Source organism: Leuresthes tenuis, unplaced genomic scaffold (genome assembly GCF_036924035.1).
Source record: "Leuresthes tenuis unplaced genomic scaffold, fLeuTen1.0.hap1 SCAF_5, whole genome shotgun sequence".
Taxonomy (NCBI): domain Eukaryota; kingdom Metazoa; phylum Chordata; class Actinopteri; order Atheriniformes; family Atherinopsidae; genus Leuresthes; species Leuresthes tenuis.
Window position 1 is genome coordinate 9110652 of NW_027325359.1, and position 21997 is coordinate 9132648.

The 21997-nt window shown below is 40.5% G+C and overlaps 1 protein-coding gene across 1 annotated transcript in view; it reads right to left on the reverse strand.

Moving 5' to 3' along the window:
* Positions 1-9523, reverse strand: part of slco3a1a (solute carrier organic anion transporter family member 3A1a) — a 33077-nt gene extending 23554 nt beyond the window's left edge. Inside the window, exons 1-2 of the mRNA XM_072385803.1 lie at positions 8887-9523; positions 3418-3871 (exon numbers count right to left, since the gene is read on the reverse strand). Of these exons, the coding sequence (XP_072241904.1) occupies positions 3418-3871; positions 8887-9045 (613 nt within the window). The 5' untranslated portion in view covers positions 9046-9523. The remainder of the gene's footprint in view (positions 1-3417; positions 3872-8886) is intronic.
* Positions 9524-21997: the final 12474 nt, after the last annotated feature.

Here is a 21997-nt window from a genome sequence, read left to right on the forward strand (position 1 = left end):
AGATGCAGAATATATGAGAGCACAGTGAGTAGGAGAGAAGCAAATGGATGCTGAGACCAGGCAGAATGTAAATACCTCATATTAAATTATATAACACCATCACAATTATCATCATTCTAAAGAACATCTAGATGGGTTTTTTTGGGGGGGTATCATCCTCCTCGATCTCCTATCAGGAACTGACCACCGCTTCAGCACAGGGAGGTAACTTTAGCGTGGTCTCACATTCCTGCTGGTATGCTGGAAAATTGTGGCGGAGCCCTTTCAACACAGAGTGGCTTTTCCCCACAAAACGCAAGCAAGCATAGCTTCGCTTATTTTTACAACCAATTCCTCTTGTTTAGATAAAGTCTTTACTCTGAACATAACTTCTCCTGTAATGTCAAACATGTGAGAACATGTGACCAATCTAACAAATACAGTATTTAAGATTTACTTTGCAAAAGAACAAAAAGCAATTGGAAGTTTAAGGGGAAGAAATAATAAATAAATAAAAACCTTTGAGGCCAAAGTCACGACCAGTTCAAAAACCGACATCACACAACCGTGTCACTTTGTTTGGGGCCATCCAGGTCTGAAAATATCTCATCCATTAATCAGTTCAGATATGCAGCATAAAGTTACATCATAGACCAAGCTCAGAGGGGAATTATCCAGTCTCCCCATCCATCTAAAGTTCTCGTCATGCTACATTCTGTGTACCTTAAACATGGACAATCGGAACTGCTTTGAAAAGCAAATTCTCATCAGTAGTTACATAGTTCAGTTAACTCAGTTTAACTTACTTTGCCTAACAGATATATGCTATATCTATAGGCAAAAAGAAGAAAACACGTGTAAAATATTGTAGGGTTTTACGTAACAAGTCATAACCTTGATTAATAAATTAACGTCATACTTTCAGTCTACCCCTACATGCCCTGTCCTGTAGGCACTACATACTTCACATTACAGATTAATGAGGGAATCCTGGGCTGTTTAAAAGCTTCTAAAATCTAAAGTGACAGCTGGTTGACGTTTTGGTTCTATGATACACAACATGAGCTTTAAACCCTCATATGTGTGTCCTGCACTGTATATTTATGCAGTGGGGGTCCTGTGGGAAGAGCCAGAATTAGCAGTGCATAGTGAAAGGTCATAGAGCAGAGGGAATGGAGATCCTGTTGATGCAATCTGTCCAATTATATTTATTTCCTTTGGCCAGCAACGAGTGCCCTCATCTAGTTGGGAAACAATCCCAAACAGCATCATTCCATAAAATACAGGCGGTGCAGTGGTGAAGGCCACTGAAGTTCTTTGTTTTAAGAGAAATACGCAACACTTAACAACACGGGTTCCAAAAAAGACCTAAACAGCGATGGTGATCATATCTCAACCCGAGACAGTTCTCCAAGGAGTCACAGCGGACTTCACTTGGGTGTGTTTTACACGTGTCAAAATGGCAGCGAGACCTGCTGCAGCACACACAAGAAGAAGCAGACAGTCTGAGCCTCTGGAGGAGGTTGTTTTTCACAGGCCTGTGTGGTATGCATGCGCGTCCCGGCCCACTCAGACCAACCTAATGGCTGGCTGGTTGGCATTCCTGCCTCAGTCTGTAATTATGGCTCTTCTCCAGGCCTCTCTGCTCTGCTCTCTCTCTGCACCACCACCATAATCTTACAGAGACAGGCTTCCACTTTTCACCTGGCCATTCAGCTCAGACTCTTATTTCAGGAATAAGTCATCACCGGGTGAAAACATTGCTTACACAACAGGGGCAGTCGGCACCTGTGCTGAGAGGAAAAAAAAAAAAAAAAAAAACTTAACTTACTTCTGAAACTGTTCTGAAACTACAGCTTTATGTCACTGAATAAAGTGAATTAAATGATACTTAAAAGGATCTCCACTGACGCTCCGTGGTGAAGAATACTGTGTGCTTCCCAGCAACTTCATGCACACTTCCAGATGTCGCAGAGAAAGTTTTGCATGAAATATGTGACTGAAGCCAAAGACGAAGCCAAAAGAACCTCCTCGAAACATGCAGGAAAAATGCAGATATTTGGCAACGTCAACAGTGTGCTTAAAAACACAAACTGCGGTCAACGCTGCAACAACGTTAATGCTGAAGTAAGCTGATGAATAATCAAAATACTGTACATCAACAGCATATGAAAGAAAATCTCTCAGAATTTCCAGACAATCTGCACCATTCATGCAGGCAAGGGCACATGACATGCCAGCAGCAGGAGGATTAGGACGATCAGCTGAGCGCGACTCAATACCACATTGTTCCTCGCTGCTCACCGCTTGTTTTCCTCCAGTTCTCCTAGCAGCTTATCAGAGGAGCACAGAACCAAATCTCTCCCCACGTACGCCTGCCAAACTTCAATCTCTAACACACTACTTCCAACTATAACCTGTTACCAAGCCACAACACAGTGGTGCGAGAATGTCAAAGTCTTCTGTTGTTCTTTGTCAGGATCTTTGCTGTTTCAAACAGAGCATGAGGCCCTCTCCCTAGAAACACCTCAATCTGTAGGACAAATAAACACAATGACTGGCAATTGAGAAAATCAGCTTTGGGCCTGAGATTACAGAGCACACTGTGGCCTTTGTTCACGGGTCACATCTGTGTGTGAGTGACAACAGGCAGCCACACAACGTGTTGCTGTGTGAATGTGTCAGGAAGGGTGTGTGCCAGCCTGAACTCATCCTACAGCCAGGCTCTCATTGTCTCTGCTCCACACTGATAACAAACATCACATACTATGCAGACACATCTCATCCACTCCATCAAAGCTTGGTGTGGCTGTCTGGGCAGCAAATTACAGGCACAGTCAAAACAAGGAAACATGATATTATATGGATTTGTGGCTGTGATTACTGCACAAAAAGGAGACCGACTTTGTAGAGAGCGCAAGGTAGGAGGATTTTGTTACCTTCACACACCAGGCAAAGTATTAAAGTTGCCTTCTGTGTACCAAAAACATACATTCACAGCAAATGTGTATCCCTTAAAAGCAATTGTGCATTCAGAATTTTGCACAGCACACACTTTAAAGGCACACTGGAGAGCCACATCAGCAGTGTCTTGCAAATGAAAGAGCACCAAGCACAGCCGACACCCATATCTGGGCGGCTCTTTACCACCAAAACCACTGTAATAGAGATTAAAAGCTCCAAGATGTGCTCACTTAGCAGTGCTGTGAACAGGCATGCGCTCACAACAAAGGAAAGCACACATCATGCATTGTCAGCTGACTAAAACTGTACAAACATTGGACCTGATGGCACATGTTCATCTTTTCCCAGTTTTACTTGCCTTGGGAAATCAGTGATGCAGCAAATAGATCTTTAATTTCCAGGGTGATAATTGGTCCTTGATTAGATTGAGTGGCATGTGCCTTTTTATCATTAACAGCTTTAAATATGTCTTACCTATATAGAGTGAGGAGTCTTTTTTCTTCACATGATCATCAATATAGGAAACGCCCAGGGGCTGCACCGGTGTGGCTCCAATGCCCAGTAGGACCTGAGCTCCGATCAGCAGCAGGTACATCATGTTGGTGTTGGCCTTGTTGGCACACAAAAAGTCCTCCCTGTTTTCTCCCCCGCTGCTGGTGTTGCTGCAAACATCCCGACCGTCGTCAGTCCGCCTTATTTTTGCTATCTCGTACTGATTAGTCAGGAACTCGGGCAAAGCGGAAAGAAGAGCGCCGAGGGCCATGATGATGCCCCCGCAGCCGATCAGACGGGGACGATGCGCTTTGGCCCCAAAATAACTGACAAACAGGATCAACGCTAGGTTGCCTATCTCAAAGCTGCTGGCTATCACTCCGACGTCAGCACTTTGGAGGTTGAATCGCCGCTCCAGGGTGGTCAGCACACTCACCTGAAAACAACAGGAGACAAAGGAATCAAAGCAGGGTCACGGGGTGGAATCGAACCAGAAGGTGACATTGAAATATAAAAACGAGAATACGGAAGCCTATCTTCATCGAAATTAGACTGAAAAGGCTCCATAATGAGTAAAAATGGAAATTATTTAATTCCTTTATAAATACTGTTGGTCAAATCATGAGTGTTTTCATCATGACTTGTCACAATGTTTCAAAGTGTGTCTTTCCACTGCAGCAGCAGCATGAACAGCGAGCTATTCAGATGTTCCACACTGTGGCCCCTCCCTGCCCACAGGCCTCTGTTCTTCTGATTAGGCAGGCAAAGCAACATTTACCATCGCTCATCACAAGCTCCTCTCTTTCACCAGCTGTCACCAGCAACCGCGTTTAGAGCTTGCCAGTGGCTTCGAGCTGAAGCAAATGCAGCAGAAAGGTTGTTAAGGCCGCTCTGTTTGCATAAGAGTTCAACTGAAGTTATTCAGAGGTCAGTAATTAAAAACTGCCAAGCCACATTCATTTTCAGGATTACAGACAGCTAGATAGTATCTTCAGTTAGACACTTGTAGGCTATGCTTTATCACTTTATTTTCTATTTTAAGACTTTATCAAATCATGATTAATTTGTTGTAAAATGAGGCAAGAATATGTTTGCTTGTTATGTGGGAACAGTCTCTCTGTGTGATGTGAGTCGCAGTGACACAAACAAAAACTATTTATAAATTTGGACGAACTAGCCTTGAAAGGGCACCACAATTTTCCATGTTCCAAGTACCTCCGTGAAAGAGTTGAGATTGGGCTCTAAAGCAAAGGATCCGACCACCATAAACACGCATTGCTGTAAGGAAGCCAGCTCTTGGCTTTGCCGTTGGAGCAGTTTGTCATCTAATTCTAAATAACATCTAATTTAACACAGCTGACTTGGATTTGTAAGTCTTTTTTTTTTTCAAACACAGATATGACCATTGTGTCTAAACTAGGCTGAGAAAATGAAATGTGGAACTTATGGCCCGCATGCAATGACATGAAAAGTTTAAAATGTGTAACTGCCTAACGATATAAGTAAAATAACCAGCAAATCATACCAGCAATTTAAGCAAAGATTTAAAAATGCAAAAATCACATCTAATAGGTGATTACATGCAAGACTTAATGAACAACAGGGGACTAGACATAAATTGTCCATAAACACAAACAATGTCCAGCGTATTTGCTCCGTCGTGTGTCTAAATAAGTTGTCTTCTGTGACATTTAGGAGTGAAGTAACAGCAAGTTCTTCCCTGCAGCTGCTCTGAACACAACTGCAGTGACTCCCTCAATTCAGATCAAAGTGCCGGAAAGATGACTGCTGGAAGCGCTTTGTGCTGGAGTGTTTCAGGGAAGTTCAGTGAATGGAAAACTCTGGAATGAGTCATGACTTTTTTTTTTGCCCCTTGGATGGCTGTTCCTTTTCACAAATGTTGAAATACTGGACAGGCAGTATTTACGTTTGGCCGGCTCCGCCCACATCTGGCATCTGATCACATAGCGTGTCATTCCACTTAGAAGCCAATCAAATCCTGTGCTATTATGGAAAGCTTGAGTGATTGCGTGTGAGTGTGTGTGTGTGAAACTTAAAGCTTCTGCGGGACAAACCCTCTGAAAGGGAGGATTCAACATGATCAACTCCTCATCTCAGACTTAAACAGGCAGCTTTCCAGGAGGAGTCAAACCAGCATTAATCATATGGGGAAAAACTAAGTGGAATGCACACTGGTCAGTGGTCACAGCCTCATTTAGCCTGGAATACAACTCAAGACTGTGGAAATGTTTCATCTGTTGCACAGCAACAAAACAAACTGTCATGCTGAGTGGCAGCCAGTCACAAGGAATCCCAGCCTCCAGAAACATTTTTCAGGACGAACTGACAGGGGCTGCATTATGATATCAGCACACAGAAAAAAATAGCTGCTCGCTGCTGACATTCAGTGCAGTACATTAAGGTTTAGAATTGACGGGGAAGTGCTGAAATGGCGCTATTTGTAACGTCTGAGCGGCCATTTATAACTCCAGCTTCAGCTATTTAGAATAATTTCCACTCTGTTTTATGATGTGTAACTTTGTGAAGGTTGACTGAAGGTTAGCTAACAGCCCTTTAACTGCTCTACCATTTAAAAGCAGCTAAAACATCAGTCATAGGCACACAGTTAATTATCTACCTTTATTTAGTCAATTCATAGAATTTATTTAATTGATAGAAGCGCAGTGCGAAAACTCATTTCCTTTAAGCTAATGCATCTGCAGCACAGAAAACCAAATTAGGAGAGATGGCTTTAGTCACACACCACAATTCTGATGACCCACACAAACAAAACCACTTAACACTTTAGTTTTATAAACATTTACCGCTTTCCGAAGGGCGCCTGACGTCAAGCACTCTGTTAATGGCTACACCTCTGCACAAAAAGGCCCAAAGCCGACACCAACAATAAATTACCTGGGTGTTACAGCTTTGATTTATGTCTCCATTAACCTGAACCTAAACACTGAACCCTTTGGGAACACAGCAGCAAAAAAAAAAAAAAAAAAGGTTCTAGCTGAGTGACTAAAATCACAAAAAATACGATCCGACAAAATTCTGTGCTTGGATCGAGGATAACTATTAATAGCTGGATTTTGAAATGACATTGAGCAGTTTTGGATTCCTTTCCCATCAAACACACAGCTGATTCAGTACGACCTCAGTCTGACAGGTTTGTAGACACATTACAGTTTTGGTTTACTGATTTTTAAATCAACCAAAAAACTAAATATTGGGTCAGTTTGTATTGATGGTTTTAAATGAAATGAATAAGTCGTCAATCATTCCACTGACAGAAATCAGTTTAGTAATTACCAAGCTCAACTAAAGAAAAACACTTCTTTTAAATCAGGCTCTGGCCTCTCAAATTATATTTCGTGCTTAATCTCTTTGCAATGTCTCACATCTACCTTTTTTACCTATGGAGAATTGCAGAGCTTTAGCCTTTGTGGTAGAGGCCAACTGATATATTGGCTGGCCAGTATCACCCCAACGATATCTGTGGTGGTATGACTGTTCTCTTATTTCAAAAGGTCTGTTTCTTTTTTTCTTATTATTTACTTACTGAATGTGAATCAGACAGCTGCTTGAGGGTAATGTGGAAATCACTGGAAATCATGACATAGTTTTCAAAGCCAAGTTACTCAGACTTTCCTCGCAGCTTTGTCTACAGCTGATTTGGCAGAGTGCATGTCATAGCTGAGCGGACGGGAGTACAGAGTCCAGATGTGTCTTCATAAGAGTTTGAGAACTTGTTTGTAAAATACATGGCTGTAAAGTTATTCAACAATGATCCTTTCATTTTCCTCTTCAAAAAATCCCTCATTCTATCACTATATATACTAAATGGATAAATGAAAATAATAATATCGGTCCATATAGCAACAGTAAAAATTGGTATTGTAACTGAAGCCAAAGATACAGCTTCAGCCAGGCTATAGCTACTGGAATACCTGATTTCTGATGTCTCCATTCCTGAACTGTCCATTAGATTAACAAGAGACAAGTGCTTCTTCATTGCGATGTAAATTGTAAATCACACAGAGCCACTGACGCTCTCCTTTGATTTAAACAACAGTCAAATCATCCTAATAAATTCCAAAGAGCTGACAAAACCCGAAAAAAAAAGACAGGAAACATATATACTTCTGCACTCTGTTGTGGGTGTTTCACTGTTCAGTTGCAGCCCAAAGACTTAATTGGAACACAGAGCATGTTGCTAGTTGTCTTGTACAGTAAACAGCTCACGGAAAGCAAGGTAACCATGATAATTCAAGTTTTTCCCTCAGCTGCAAGCCAACACTCTTACTGGAAGGGCTATCACCCAGTCACAGATAACCTGGTTGCCAGTTTGTCAGACTGCCACTGAGCTAGGTACGTGGTGATCCGTCTGTGTAAAGAAAACTTAATGGAAATTAGCTCTGCTGCCCAGACAAATGAGGGAGCAGCAAAAAGCCACATATATTTATCTAACTAAATGACTCCAAACCTCACCTTCCGCTCCAGGTTTATAGTCCACTCACTGTTTGAACAGGTGTCCAAGACTAATGTGCCATAAAAAAATGGCTGCAGAGCCTGAAATAAACAATAAAGAGGAGGATCCTCTTTTTTTTTCAGTGACTCAGAGTGGTACCACCGTGCTCTGTAGACGCCCTAAGCTGCAGGATGCTCAGAAGGTCTACTTACAAGGAAGATAAGATGTTCCACTCCAAATATGGCGATGGCATTTAGGGTTTAGTCTATTAATTGGAAGCAACCCAGGAATCACTGCCATTCCTGGAGAATAAACATTGCTAATGTCAAAACTGAATGTCCACAGAGGTTGACTGGAGCTCTGAAGCTCATCCCAAATACTTTGAGGAATATTATGGAGCACTTTAGGGAGTTTTGCTCCACAAAAATCAATATGAATAGAGCGTGTATGCTTTCACATATTCCTGTTTAGACATTTTCATTGCAATGGCATCATGAAAACGCATTTTACAAGAAGACCTCACAATGATGTGTTAGTGCGGGTGACTGTAAAAGTGAAAGAGTGAGCAGAAACAAAGGAGTAGGCAACAGGAAGAATTAGTGGGAGATTCTTGACCTTGAAAGACATGTTGGGTCAAATCAGCCAATTACGCCCTCTAATCTAATAAGATTACTGTCATTATTGTGAACCAGAGCTTCACAGCCGCCCTTTACTGTTACTGCATGGTTTGGAGAGAAATGGAAAGGTTTGAGTTAAGACACGTTAAAGACAAATAAAGAGAATTGCAAACAAACAAACATAAGATCTCTCCTATACGCTGTACTTTACTAAGAATGACGCAGGCTTCCGTGTCCTCTCGCAGACCTGCAGGCACCACATACGCAAAGCCCAGACCCACTTAACCCCACTCAGAATGCAGCAGTCCCAGTCAACAGTAACAGTGAGTCCCGTGTGAGCTCTGGCTGTGTTGCACTCACCAGGTATGCTCCGACGGTGCCCTGCGCCAGCATGAGAGCGCATTCCGATATCAAGAATATCTTGATATTTGAGAAGCATGAGGAGTTTTTGCGGAGGCCATCTCCCTCCAGCATGTCCCCGCCGCTCCGGTCCGACTCCCGGTGCTTCTTCACCTCCATCCTCCCTCGTTCCCTTCACAGCTCTGCGAGAAACCGAAACACACAGGGGGATAACCGCAGGAAGACACGGGCAAGAAAAGTGTTTCGCCTTTCCCCGATATGGCTACATTCGCGGTGCTCCTTGGCGAGGTTTCTCCTGATTCACCAAACTGTCTGTCTTTCATCTGACAAGCTACGAAACGCACAACCAAACTCCGCGGGGTTCTGTCTCCTGTATGAGTCTAAACATTGTCCCCCCGTCGACGACGAGCAGGAACACGTGAACTCCCTGAAGGCACAAGTGAACCACCGGCGCGCACAATTCTGTCAAAACGCATGTTTCCTCCGCGGGCGGGTTTGGGGGATTTCGCAGAAGGTGAAGGTTGTGCTCAGCAGCTTTTTCTAACTCCGGCAGCTCTGGACTGTCATGATCCTTCTCATACAACGACTGCTCTGTGTGCGCACTCCCACTTCCCTGAGCAGCTCTCCTCCTCCGTGGCACATGCAAGGCTCTAGAGGCGCTGTGCAGCAGCATCGCAACTGTGCTCAGTTTCATTTGGAAAAACCAACACTCCAGATGTCCTGTGGGGCCCCGAGTGTGTGTTTATACGTGTCTCTGTGTGTGCTTTGGTGTCGCTCTTGTTTAGGAATTATTTGTGTTGACATGAGCTAGTAAATAGATTGCTTCACTTAATAAATATTGACATATTGAGACACTTTCACCTCAATTTTTGAGGTGAAATCTCCGAATCTCTGACTGATGTTGCACATAGTCCGAAGCCAAATTCCTAAAAAATTTGGGACGCTGTGTGAAATGCAAATAATTACAGAATCCAATTATTTGCAAATCTCATAAACGCATAATTCATTCATGTAATAAACATATCAAATGTTGGAAGTGAGGTGTCTAAAAAAAATTGAGATTGGGGCAAGGTACGGGTGGAAACTAGGTGGTACTAAGAAGAAAGAGCTGGAGGAACATGTTGGAATTGATTAAGTTCATTGGCAACAAGTCAGATACATGATGGGATATGAAAAAAAGAACCTTAGAGAGGCAGAGTCTCTCAAATATGATTTGGTCATGGAAATAACTGCAGGGCTGCATGGGACACTTCCACAAATCACTGTCTGTGAACTCAGTTCACTGTGTCATCCACAAATGTAGGTTAAAGTTATATCATGCAAAGAAGAAGATGATACAGCCATCTTCTCCGGGCCAAAACTAAATTGAAACAGACTTAGGCAAAGTGGGAAACAGTTCTGTAGTCAGATAAATGGAAATCTGAATCTTTTTTTTTGGAAATGGATTTGTTGGTACAAATCTGTGTGTAGAGCTTTTTCATTTTTGTTGGTGGAGTTTTTTGTAAAAAAAAAGAAGCAAAAACTCAAATTTTTCATATGAAATCCACAGAAGTGTAAAACTGCATGATTCTGAGTAACTGCTTCCCACTCATTTTATATTAAATATATTTAATGCAGCAAAACTTTCTCTGAACAACACATGACAAAGTTCACCTGTGAAAGACCCTGTCCTCCAGACTAGTTATAGTTAGTCACTCAAACATGCCTCTCTATTGGGTCTTCATATGCTTAATTAAAAAATAAGATGTATATTAGTTTGTTTATCAGATAAAATAAAAACACCCACTGTCACCCATAGTTGACACTGATGATAGAATTCGCCACAGTTAGACAGATGCTGTTTCCAATTTCTATGCTAAGCTAAGCTAACAGCTCCACCTTTGTATCCTCTTTGTTCAAACACGTGTTTGATATCATCCTTTTAATCTCACTTTAGCAAGAAAGCCAATGTTCATATTTCTACAGACAGTTGCTCAAACCAATTTACCAGTTGTATCAGGCAGCTTTTCACATGGCTTTAGTGAAACAACTGGAATGTTCTTGACACTCTTTGTCTTTGGCACTACCTTGCTATAAATATAGCAGGAGTTCTGATATTTGCACAACATCTTTCCAACGTTCATTATAGGATTAGCATGTCAGCGTGTCTGGGATGAGGTATTGCAGTGGTTATGCTGTAAATCAACCACAAAAAGTGATGATTACTAGGTGGGGCTAAAGAGGATAACGAACAAATGTGTCGCTGCTGCAAAAGGTTATATACAGCTCTGTATTGAGCAGCAGAGGCCATGTAAAGTCTGAGGGAATGAGCCTGTGAGGAATTCTTTCCTGAAGAGAACAAAGAGCCTCCTAAAGCTGTCTACTGGCATAAACACTGGGAGACGACATTTAGCACATATTTTTACTTTTATTCAACTTATGGTGGAATAAATTAGGGCTGAAAAAAAGAGACATCTTTAGATGCAATTTGACTATGAAAAACAGCTTTTCCAGCACTGTACTGACAGACAGAAACTACTATGGCTCTTTTGTTGTCTCTAGAATTGGAAAAAAGATTTTGTTTTAAGGCTTATGAATGAACAAAGAATAGAAACATTCAAGGAGTTCTTAAACGTGTAAGGACATATTTTAAGTCATTTTCCTCCAGTGAGTGCATGCCGCAATCATTTTCATAATAGTATCTTAAACGTATTTACAGTTCTACTCTCATAGCAAACCCCGAAGACCTGAAAGTGACTCTGTCTCACTTCCTGAGAACAGAGGAGCGAAAGCACTAGGAAAACTATAAATGACTACAGCAAGATTTAATAGTTGACCATGATTCAGACTAACTTTTGGCAAGTGTCCAAAGTAAAGTGATAATGAACCATAGACTCTCCCTTGATCCTCACCAGCACACTCCCACACAGAAATCTTCCCCTCAGTTCTGCACGTTGCCTCTGACATTCAGCCTGCAGGGAGAAGGAAAATGTAGCGAGTCAAGCTGACAGGTTTACCACTGGCTGCCTTAATCAAGCAAACCGTAATAAAGTGGTAACTTCCAGCTGAGTAGCGATGCGCCAGAACTGGGACAAGTATGTAAATATTGACGATCAGGGTTATGAGAAATGAAAGTCTACCATGCAGCAGTAGTTTCTGAAGCAAAGACTAATGTGTTAAAGATCCTGTAACATAGCTGCTGCAACAGCACCCTGTATGTGTGCAGTTTCTATTCTTATCATTTTATTACTGTGATTCCTTTACTCACAGCTTTTGAATAAAAGCTACTCTTCATTTGTGGGGATTTAAAGACACTCTTAAGAATGTGCTGCATTGTTGGTAAAATGCAGGTGAGATGGATCAGTCTGGTTTGTGATTCATTAAACATGAATCAAGCAAAATAGCAGGTAAGCAACACAATAAAAGCTTTGAAGGCACAACATACGATACCACAGACTGTACAGTACTGAAGATTCTATGTTCTGTGATAGAAACTCAACAAATACAAACCCCAGGCCAAGATAACAGTAATTTACACATTGTGTTGCACTCAACAGGTAGGCATGGACAGTGCCCTGTGCCAGCATGAGGGTGCATTATGATACCTCAGTACCTCTGAACATACGGTTATTCACAGTACGTTTAAATGATACATTAAACAGTTAATAGTTCAACTTCTAATTCCTACGTGAGCTAGCAAGTACAAACAGCTTCTTTTATGCAAAGACTTCTGGATTAAATTAGACTATTTCTGTCTAAAAATCACCATTTAACCGTCCATGTGTTGGTGGATGATAGTCGTGAAGAGAAAAAAAAAAGAAGCACCCTTCCTTTCAATTCTAAGATCATCCTGTCCTTACAAGGTCTTAAAAATAGGTAATTACCACCCCAGATAAACAACAAAAACACATGACATATTACACTGTGCCATTATTTATGATTTGCTGATTTGGGCCTGTTTTGCAGCTACAGGAGCTGGGCATCTTGAAGTTCTTGTGTCGACCACAAACTCCTCTGTTTACCACCTCTCCAACAGATTGGGTCATACATTAAGACAGTGATAGCTGATAGCTATTGAATCATGGGGTGTACTTAGTTTTTTAGACACTGCTTCTGCATTTTGCCTCTGTTGTAGTTGAATGAGTAATGAAATTGTTTAATCAGTGGTTGGATAGATCATCATGAACTTCAGTTTAAAAATCATTGTGCCAACCTTTGGACAGCCACCATGTCAAGCTGTACATGGTGTACTGTATTGCCACACCTCTTTCATAATTGTAAGAATTATATTTATGCTGTGTGAGATTCAGATCAGGCTTGTGTAATATTTTGCTGCTCTACGACTGTGTTTACATACTGTAAAAGCACAGGGACATGAGTCAGGTAGAGGGTGGAGACGGCTCGGAATGGTGCCAGAATGTATGAATGGTGAAGCCTGCACTGTATTGTTCTGCACTCTGAAACAGATGCTATTTATAGGATTTGGAACGAGTGGATGGTGGAAAACAGGCCCAACCCATCTGCCGGGAGACACTGGGAAAATTGGAGTTTGAGGAATGAGTGGAAGTCCAAACAATACTGGGCTGTGATGTTTCCTGTTTAGACTTTTGATGAAAGAATGCCAGCATTACCTGCTATTCTATGATGTTTGTCCAAAGAAAATCTAAACTTGTTTAAAAATACATGGATATCTTCTTTTACCCTATGGTAAACTGGAACAAAAGGTCATTTCTCTTGCAGGTTTATTTTCAGTCCTTACACAGAAAGCTTGATCCAAAGTTATGAATTGACATTGTGCAGCACTATAAATGGATTCTGACCCACTACAGCAAAGCAGGAGAATAACCAGGTATTCACAGACGTGCAACTGAATTGAAAAGGACAAAAACACAATCGGGGTGACAATGACCCAGAAAAAGAGCAACATTTAAGATGATATAATCTTAAAGAATATGGAATAAACTGTGCATTTGCAGTGCTGGGAAACATTCGGCTTTGGACATATGGACATAGATTTACAGCAAAACCTGTCTCATAAAATGAAATAATAAAAAATACTGTTCCTTTCTTTCTTTTGTTTGTTTGTCTGATTTTTTCATCATTTGAATTCTTTCTGTCTGTATCATATCGAGATCCCGAGTTTATCCAGTATTTCTAATGTTTTCATGTTTACATTTCCCACTTGTAAGTATGCAGCACTTAAATGTGCACGAGCAGAACTGTGGAGACAAATAGGGACACGCAGTGGGCTCCGATCTAATCTTCTCTGCTGAATTGTTGCCTGTTTGAACAGCATTTTCAGAGAAAAAAACTTGAAAATGATTTCTTTAAAACAAAAACAAAAAAACCCCATCTCTGGCTCTGATTGTTCATGGTTCACTGCAGTGTCGCTCAGCGCAGGGTTTTACCACCAGTAAAGGGCACAGGACAGACTCTCCTTGTCTATCTGTTACATGCAGCTGTCAAGAGCATCTCATGTCTCTGTGTTACCACTGAAAGCTCAGACACAAATTCAGACGTGTGCCACAATTGTAACACCTGACACCTGTTTCAAGATGGAGTTTCAAGTCTGAGTTATGTCTCAGTTTTCAAAAAGAGCTAAACTACTGTTTCTCAGTTAAAATTGGTCGACTCCAGCTTCCATCTGTAAACCATCCATCCATCCATTTTCTATACCGTCAATCCATCGGTCGGGTAGCGGGTGGGCTGGAGCCTATCCCAGCAGTCATCGGGCGAAAGGCGGGGTACACCCTGGACAGGTCGCATCTGTAAACCTCTTTTTTTTAATGCCATATTGGTTGCTATGGAAACAATTCCTGGACAGGGGCAGCGGACACAGTCTATGAGGAGTTTGTGCTGAGTGTACGTTGTGAACTTATCAGCAGATTAAATGTTAATGTGATGTGACTTGCAGTAAAACACAGCGGTCATTATAAGATAACTGATTAATCTGCTTCATAACGATGGACTCTAATAAGTTTATTGCAGAAATACATTCAAAATTTTAATATTGACTACTGCAGTGCACTGTAGGAAACAGAGTAAAATAACTACAAGTAATCTAAGTCTAAACGTTATCTGTGTCCTATCTCTGGTGGTATGCTTAGTGAATTTTGAACAGTTATGCACTTTTATCATAGAGCTGTCTGAAATCAAACGCAAGTTGTTTACTTACTGGCAAAGAGTATTAAAACATGTTATTCTAATTGCCACTAGAGCGCTGCTTTTTGCCAATATTTACAGATTATTGAGCTTCTGAGCACAACAAACATTAAATTTCTTAGCAGTAAAGACGTCAACCTAACACTCATAAACACCAAATATTCAGAGCAATACGAATGACAGCAATGCGGCCTGCTCACTAGCAACCAAGCATCTCGCATTAGCATTGCCACGTGTGCTGATGATGTGTGACACAAATTTGACCACCATAAATGCACGGCCTGAGCATACCGATTAAACATGCATCTAAATCAATCTCCATTGATAATAAAATAAAAAATAAAATGAAAAACATGCCAGACAAAGGAGAAGAGGGGCAATAGAACAATGTGATGCTTGTTTTGAGGAGGTTTTTTGAGAAGGGAAAGATATGAATTGGACCATGTGCTCATCTGCAGATCGAGTCTCGATTGGTTTACATAAGTGGACGCTGAAACCATGCACCCCTTACAAATCGAGCGTTCAACACTGAACTATTTTACGGCCTTGAGTAAGCCATCCAGGTGCTGGAGCGCACTGCATGGTGTCATTGTGAAGTCCCTCATGCTCTTAAAACTGCAATTTGATAGCAAATTCAGGAATTCAACTCAAGACAGTCTGTCTTTCATTTAAAGCAACAAATAACAATTAGCCCCACAACTGGCTTGGATTAGCATCTTTACAGCGAACTGCTCATTTGGTGTTTTCAAAAGCACAAAATAGACATACATAGCACCTCTGTATGAAACATCCTTTTGATTTAAAAATGTAAAACTTGCATCCTATACTAGTTCTCTCTATATATACCTAACTGCAATGACTGCATATTTAGAATAAGAATACATATATTCTAAGTGATTATTTTAACAGGCTGCTGTCAGTGTTGTGAATGCTGAACCTGGTACTATAGCAGGCACATGACAATTAACACATTATTGATAGTTTGAGGTTTGAGTCAGCAATTTGGATGATCTAAATCTCATAAAAATCTATGCATCCACCATCATACCAGTGCTTAATAAAAGAAAAAGATAAATATTGGTTATTGGTCATGGATAAAAGAATGTACCCCTTCCCTCCCTCTCTCAGTTTTAAGGTTTTATGTAGAAGGACACAATAAAACTTTCACTGGTCTACCCCGTATCCTTGAAATGAAGTAAATACAACCTCAGATTAACAAACCTCAATGAACAGAAGAAATATAAAGAGGAGTGGGACAAAAGTCCTCCACTATTCAGTTGCTGATGAATGTGGTTCTACAGACTATTGAATCATGGGGTGTACCTAGTGTTTGACAAACTGCTCGCATTTTGGATTATTGTACTTGTTCAATAAACAGAGACAGCGTAATATGACACATGTTACTGCTTATCTTAGGTTGGAGAATTTTAAGAGCTGGTGAGGGCCAAATAATTTTTTCTGAAGCTGAGGAGGAAGAGCACACATCAGCCGATTGAAAGCTACACTGAACCCCACATTGCGTACCTATTGGTGTGTGTATGTGTGTGAAGGAGATAAAAAGCACTGTGTAGTCTCTGACATTGTATACTAAGTTGTGCTGTATGCGTGAATGTGGCTTGCAGTGTAAAAGCGCTTTGAGAGGTCAACTAGAGTAGAAAAGCCAATATAAGCACAGTTCATTTACCATTTTGAAATCAGATCCTGATCCGTCAAACCTTTGAACTGAAAGTGGGTGTAATTTATGTCACTTTAACCATGTTAAAGTTTTGCTCATAATGGAGAAAAAACATTTGAGTTCAATGCCAATAAATGTCCTCTTCAAATTCCATTGTATTATTACAGTTTATAGCTTAGTCTGTAATGCTGCCATAAAATTAACAGAAGAAGAAAAATCAATATTCATTTTTTGAAATGTCATTAATGGGACTACCTTGTAACTTTATTTTAACATTTTTGTATTTGCTGACACCTTTGACTTGAAACCAGTTCTCTGTGAATTTCACAGTAGGCTCACCAAATAACAGCCTTTCTCCTCAGTCTGGACTTACAGCTACGTCCTTCAGACCGATGTCTTGTCAGTCAAGCTTCAGGCACTACATCGTCCAACCAATCGGCACCGCCGAGCTGTGCTGGAATTTCACCTGGAGGCTATCGGCCTCTGCAGAGGACAGCACTCACCGTATCAGAGGAAAATTCTCAGTGGAAAATTCCCAACAGTGTTGTCTAAAGATCTTGCATATATTCATAAACCTGTTTGTCTAGTAAGCAGCGAATTCAAAGGTTTTCATCATGTGCAGAGAAACAACAACAACAACAGTTTTAAAACATAACTTCAGCTGCTGGAGTAGAGCCAACAGCAATAGGATTCTGCCACTTTATAATTGTGACTCTCCTCTATTTCCACATAATACAATCATGAGAGAAAGGCAGTGAGGATTTAGCCACTGTTTTTTTAATGCTATAGTCCATTTTCTTGCAGCTACAGAGAGTGGGCACAAGTCACGTTACACTTTAAACCTAAATACTGCATGAACGTAAGGGGAGTCAAACTGCATTCATTTGGGAGTTGGAAAAATGTCATGAGCCACTTTTTGTGATTATGTCTCTTCTAAATATAGACTGCTGCTGTCTGTTCTACATCTTGAGCCTTTTCATGCTGCTGCAGTGCTCTCTATTTTTACTCTAGTATCAATAGAGAGGACAGCGTGTGGTTTTAAAATAGAGTAATATTATCTGCACAACTGGGGACAGGGTTTCAAACATGGCATGTGTAAATCAACATGTTCTACTTTCCTCTGTGACAAATAAAGCCAGTGTGTATTTCCAGATGCAAGCTTGCTTCAGAGACCTAAATAACCCGATGTCCGCTCATATTCACTTCAAATGATCTTTCACAGAACAATGTGATGATAAATTATTCCTCTCCAACATATTTAAAAGTACAAGCACATATTTTTTCACATCTCTGTGAGGACATTCGGAACACCAGCTAAAATGGCGTCATGGGAATCCATTCATGGGAAAACAAAATGCAAAAGTTACTAAAACCAGACAAGCCAGTTTGAGCGCAACCACCCAAAGAATGAGCATGGGAAAAAAATGCAAAAGTTTTGAGTTACAAGTGGGAACAATGGCCGGGCTGACTTAAATCACCCTGGAAGCCTTCCAGTGGACGTTTCAGTCAGACTCCGGCTGCTCAAAGTTTGTTTGGATATTTCACCTCGACCTTCACTTGTGAGTCAGAACATTATTTGAAAAAACATGATCAAGTCAGTCCCAAACCGAGAAACCACAGGTGCTGTTATGTCATAAACTAGCTAAACCTGGAGCATAATGTCAAACATTGACCCATGTTTGACATTATGACCATTTGAGCCTCTTTTTAATCCTTTACAATAACGTGAACTCTAGAAATCTACAAATGTCTCCCATAAACACCTAAAAACCCTGCAGTATTGTTGCAGGATAGTCCCATATTTGTTAAAGAAAGTGTTCAAAGAGAGAAGGCAAACAGATTGGAACAATACACTTCAGTTTATTTGTGAAAAAGCTTATCACAAGACTTGTACTCTGCGTAGCTCGTGTTATGAAGTGGAAGGAAAACACCTTATGTAACTTTAAGCAGCAGTCACATGCATCTGGATTTCTTTTTTACCAGTATATCCAATTTGGTCCAAACTCATTTTGTTTGCCTGGAGCAGACCTTAACTGTGTGCAAAATCCACCTATGCTAACTGTGTACAGACAACATGGCATTTAATAAGAGTACAAGTGTTAAAAAGAGTACAAAGTACACTGCATCCCAGTTATAAACACCTTTTGCTGTTACAGTATATATGCAATGATAGCTAAACTTATTAAATGCTAATGTTGTTGAAAGTCTAGTTTAGCTTTCTCTGTTTCCAGACAAATCAAATAAAGATACTGATACTAACAGGGAAGAACAGCAAAGTGTTGGTTGTATTGAAAGCTTCCTGCAGTACACCTTCGGTTGTCTTTGTCATGTCAGGTTAGCTCCAAAACATAATTTTTCTGTTGCTAGAAACGACAGATGCTCATAAACAAGCAACTGGTTGTTGTGAAGGTGTAGAAGACACTCTTAAAAGTGGACAGCTAAACTTAGAATGTTGCTTAAGTGTGTGCGTGTTGCTGCTCCAAACACAGGACGCACTAAAGGAGTCAGAGGAGACTAGTATATGTTTAGAAGGATTTCAAACAATACAAAGGAAGCTCATATCAGTCATTTGCTATATGTCGTAAGCACTAGGTCCTCTCATACAAAAGACTCGGCCTTTTTAACTGTGCCCACATTTCACGGCAGCGTTTCACTACAGCTTGAGAATTTACTTGTATTTTTATGTAGTCACACAACCTACCAATGTTCCCTGAGCAACACACTTAAAAGATAACCAGAAAAACAAATTCTGATTCAAATGATTTCAGATTTGGCCCCGCATGTCCTCTGGTCCCCAGTAATAGGTGTTAACAGTCAGGAAATGATTAAAGAATGTTGTATTTCAATGGGAGAAAAGCATTTATACAAATTAGAAAGGGTGCTGCAAAGTAAAAAATGTTTCACAGCTGCTGTTCATTCACTATTTAAGGCAGAGTCTCAGTGGGACTCTGGTGTGCCTTGTCCTGAGGATTCGCTGCTCTCTTAAAGTGATGGTGTTTTCACGATCATCACCACAGCAAGCTTCACTGGTTGGATAAATGAGAAAAGATTAGAAAACAAGGAAACAAAAGCCACATTCTAAAATGTTATTGTACACATATGAATTACAAGGTCTGAGGAACTACTTCAGCTTGTAAAGGATGGGTCTTATGAAGATTTGGCATGTTTTCTTTACATCTCCTCTTATCTTGAAGGATAAGAAAATAGTTTTTGGTGTCTATATATAGGCTATATTGACTATTGTTGTAGCTACAAGAAACAAGCTGTGCCTGTGTTCTTAGTTAATCACCAACTGATGTAACAGCAGCTCTGCATGTAAAGATGACCGGACAGAGATGAACATCATTTTGCTCTGTCTGTCAACACTGGACTGAACTGGTACTAAATACCTGAAACAGAAACCAGGAGAGTAGTTCTTTATCAAGCATCAGCCTAAGGCAAAAAAAAATATATATATAAAAATATATAATATATACTTTGTTCTACACTTGCTTGACATTATGATTATTCACACAAAGGGCCACACAGTCCACAACAATGGACATGTCAACAGTAATGGAGGTTAGTAACTGGTATATACTTAAATCATGGCAGAGAGCAACATATTCAGTATTGATATTCAGTGATGGTATTTAAGGTCCCTAAATCAAGGATGTCAGATCACATTTGCTCCAACACTGCATCTGCATATTGCACATGTGTAGCGTTAATTCCTGAGAACTTGCTCAACTTGAACTCCAAATAAACACAGGGAATTTGAGGCATCTATCATAAGCACATGAACATGAACTGATACTTAGAAACACATGTTTTCAGCCTCAGGTTGTAGGGTTAAGGATAGAAAGCTTTAAATACAAGAACTATAGATTTTGTAATATGTCCTTTTTTTGAAATGCCAGTGACCACAAGCCTGTACTCCCTGTAATTAGGGCCTTCTTGTTGCAGCTCAGCTTCAACTGGCAACTTATATAAGAACAGACTCATAAATCAGATTGCAGCCCTTTAGACTTATAAAAGAAAGAAGTAAAGCTTTAATTAACATTGGTGGAGTTATCCATATGCTGAGATTTGACAGTCACTCTTATGAGAAACAGTGCACTGTACAATGCTGCTTTAAAGCATGAAATAACATTCAATACAACAGCAAAGCAGTTTTGTGGGCTCCACTCAGCAGATCTGATTGCTCTTTCTGCAAGGGATATATTTTAGTCACTGACATTTTGATGGTCAGCATTTGGCATGTTGCAGACTGATAATTCACGTTGAAAAGCTGGCTAATTGGGCACCACATCCAAAAGACTCTCTCTCACTGGAGGCTGTCGAGAGCTAAGATGATTTCATACAATTGAGGAGAAACTTCACTTGCAAATTTGCTGTGCACAGCACAAGATATGCATGTGACTCTGCAGGCTTTGACAGTACTCTTGGTCTTTCTTGTTTCTCTTATCATTCTCAGCTTTAGTAGAAGCTTCTCATCATTTTTGCATTTGTGCTGATTACAGTTCAACAACAACACTCAGTATTATACTCAGCTCCTTCATAAAATCTTGTGAAGCATGCTATTCCAGTCAGTTTCAAATATATTTACATATTGTAAATGGATGCAAATCAACAGGGATTGGCTCTGTGTGAACCTTCTGCCTGCACAATGACACAAGCACATGAGTTAGCTGGCTCTCCTCAGATCGAAACCAAACTGTAGATCATTAAAATGAAAACTTAATCAGAAAAGGTAAAGGTCATACAGCTTCTCATGACAAAAAAAAGACAAAATGTTTTCCTTAAACAACTCTGAGAGTAAAATTACATAAAAAAGAAAAACTGCGACCTGAGCTGTTGCTGTTAGAGCTTCAACACACCTCAGCATTGATTCTCTGAAACTCTGCTGGAGCGATGGAGTATTGATGTGGGTCGAACATGGCTAGTGTTCTCAGCTGGGTTGAGCTCTAGTGACAGCAGTCACAAGCTTGACATATATCATGTGATTATAAAGCAGATGTTGTGAATTAAAATGGGTTTTCTATCAAACCACTTAACCAATGGAGAAGTGCATAAACTGTGCCAGTAAACGTGTAATCAGGAGTTGCATAATTCTGTAACTCAGGATACCCAAACCCACCATCCATTCGATTGCGAATTCGACTTATCAAGCATTACCGTTTGTTTGGTACCAATTCAATTGGTCATCTAATTCTGAACAACCCCTGGACTTAGATAGACAGCAGTGGCATAGAGGCAAGAGAAGTAGCTAGGGACCTGGAAGTTGCTGGTTTGCTTCCCTGATGTCAAGAAAAC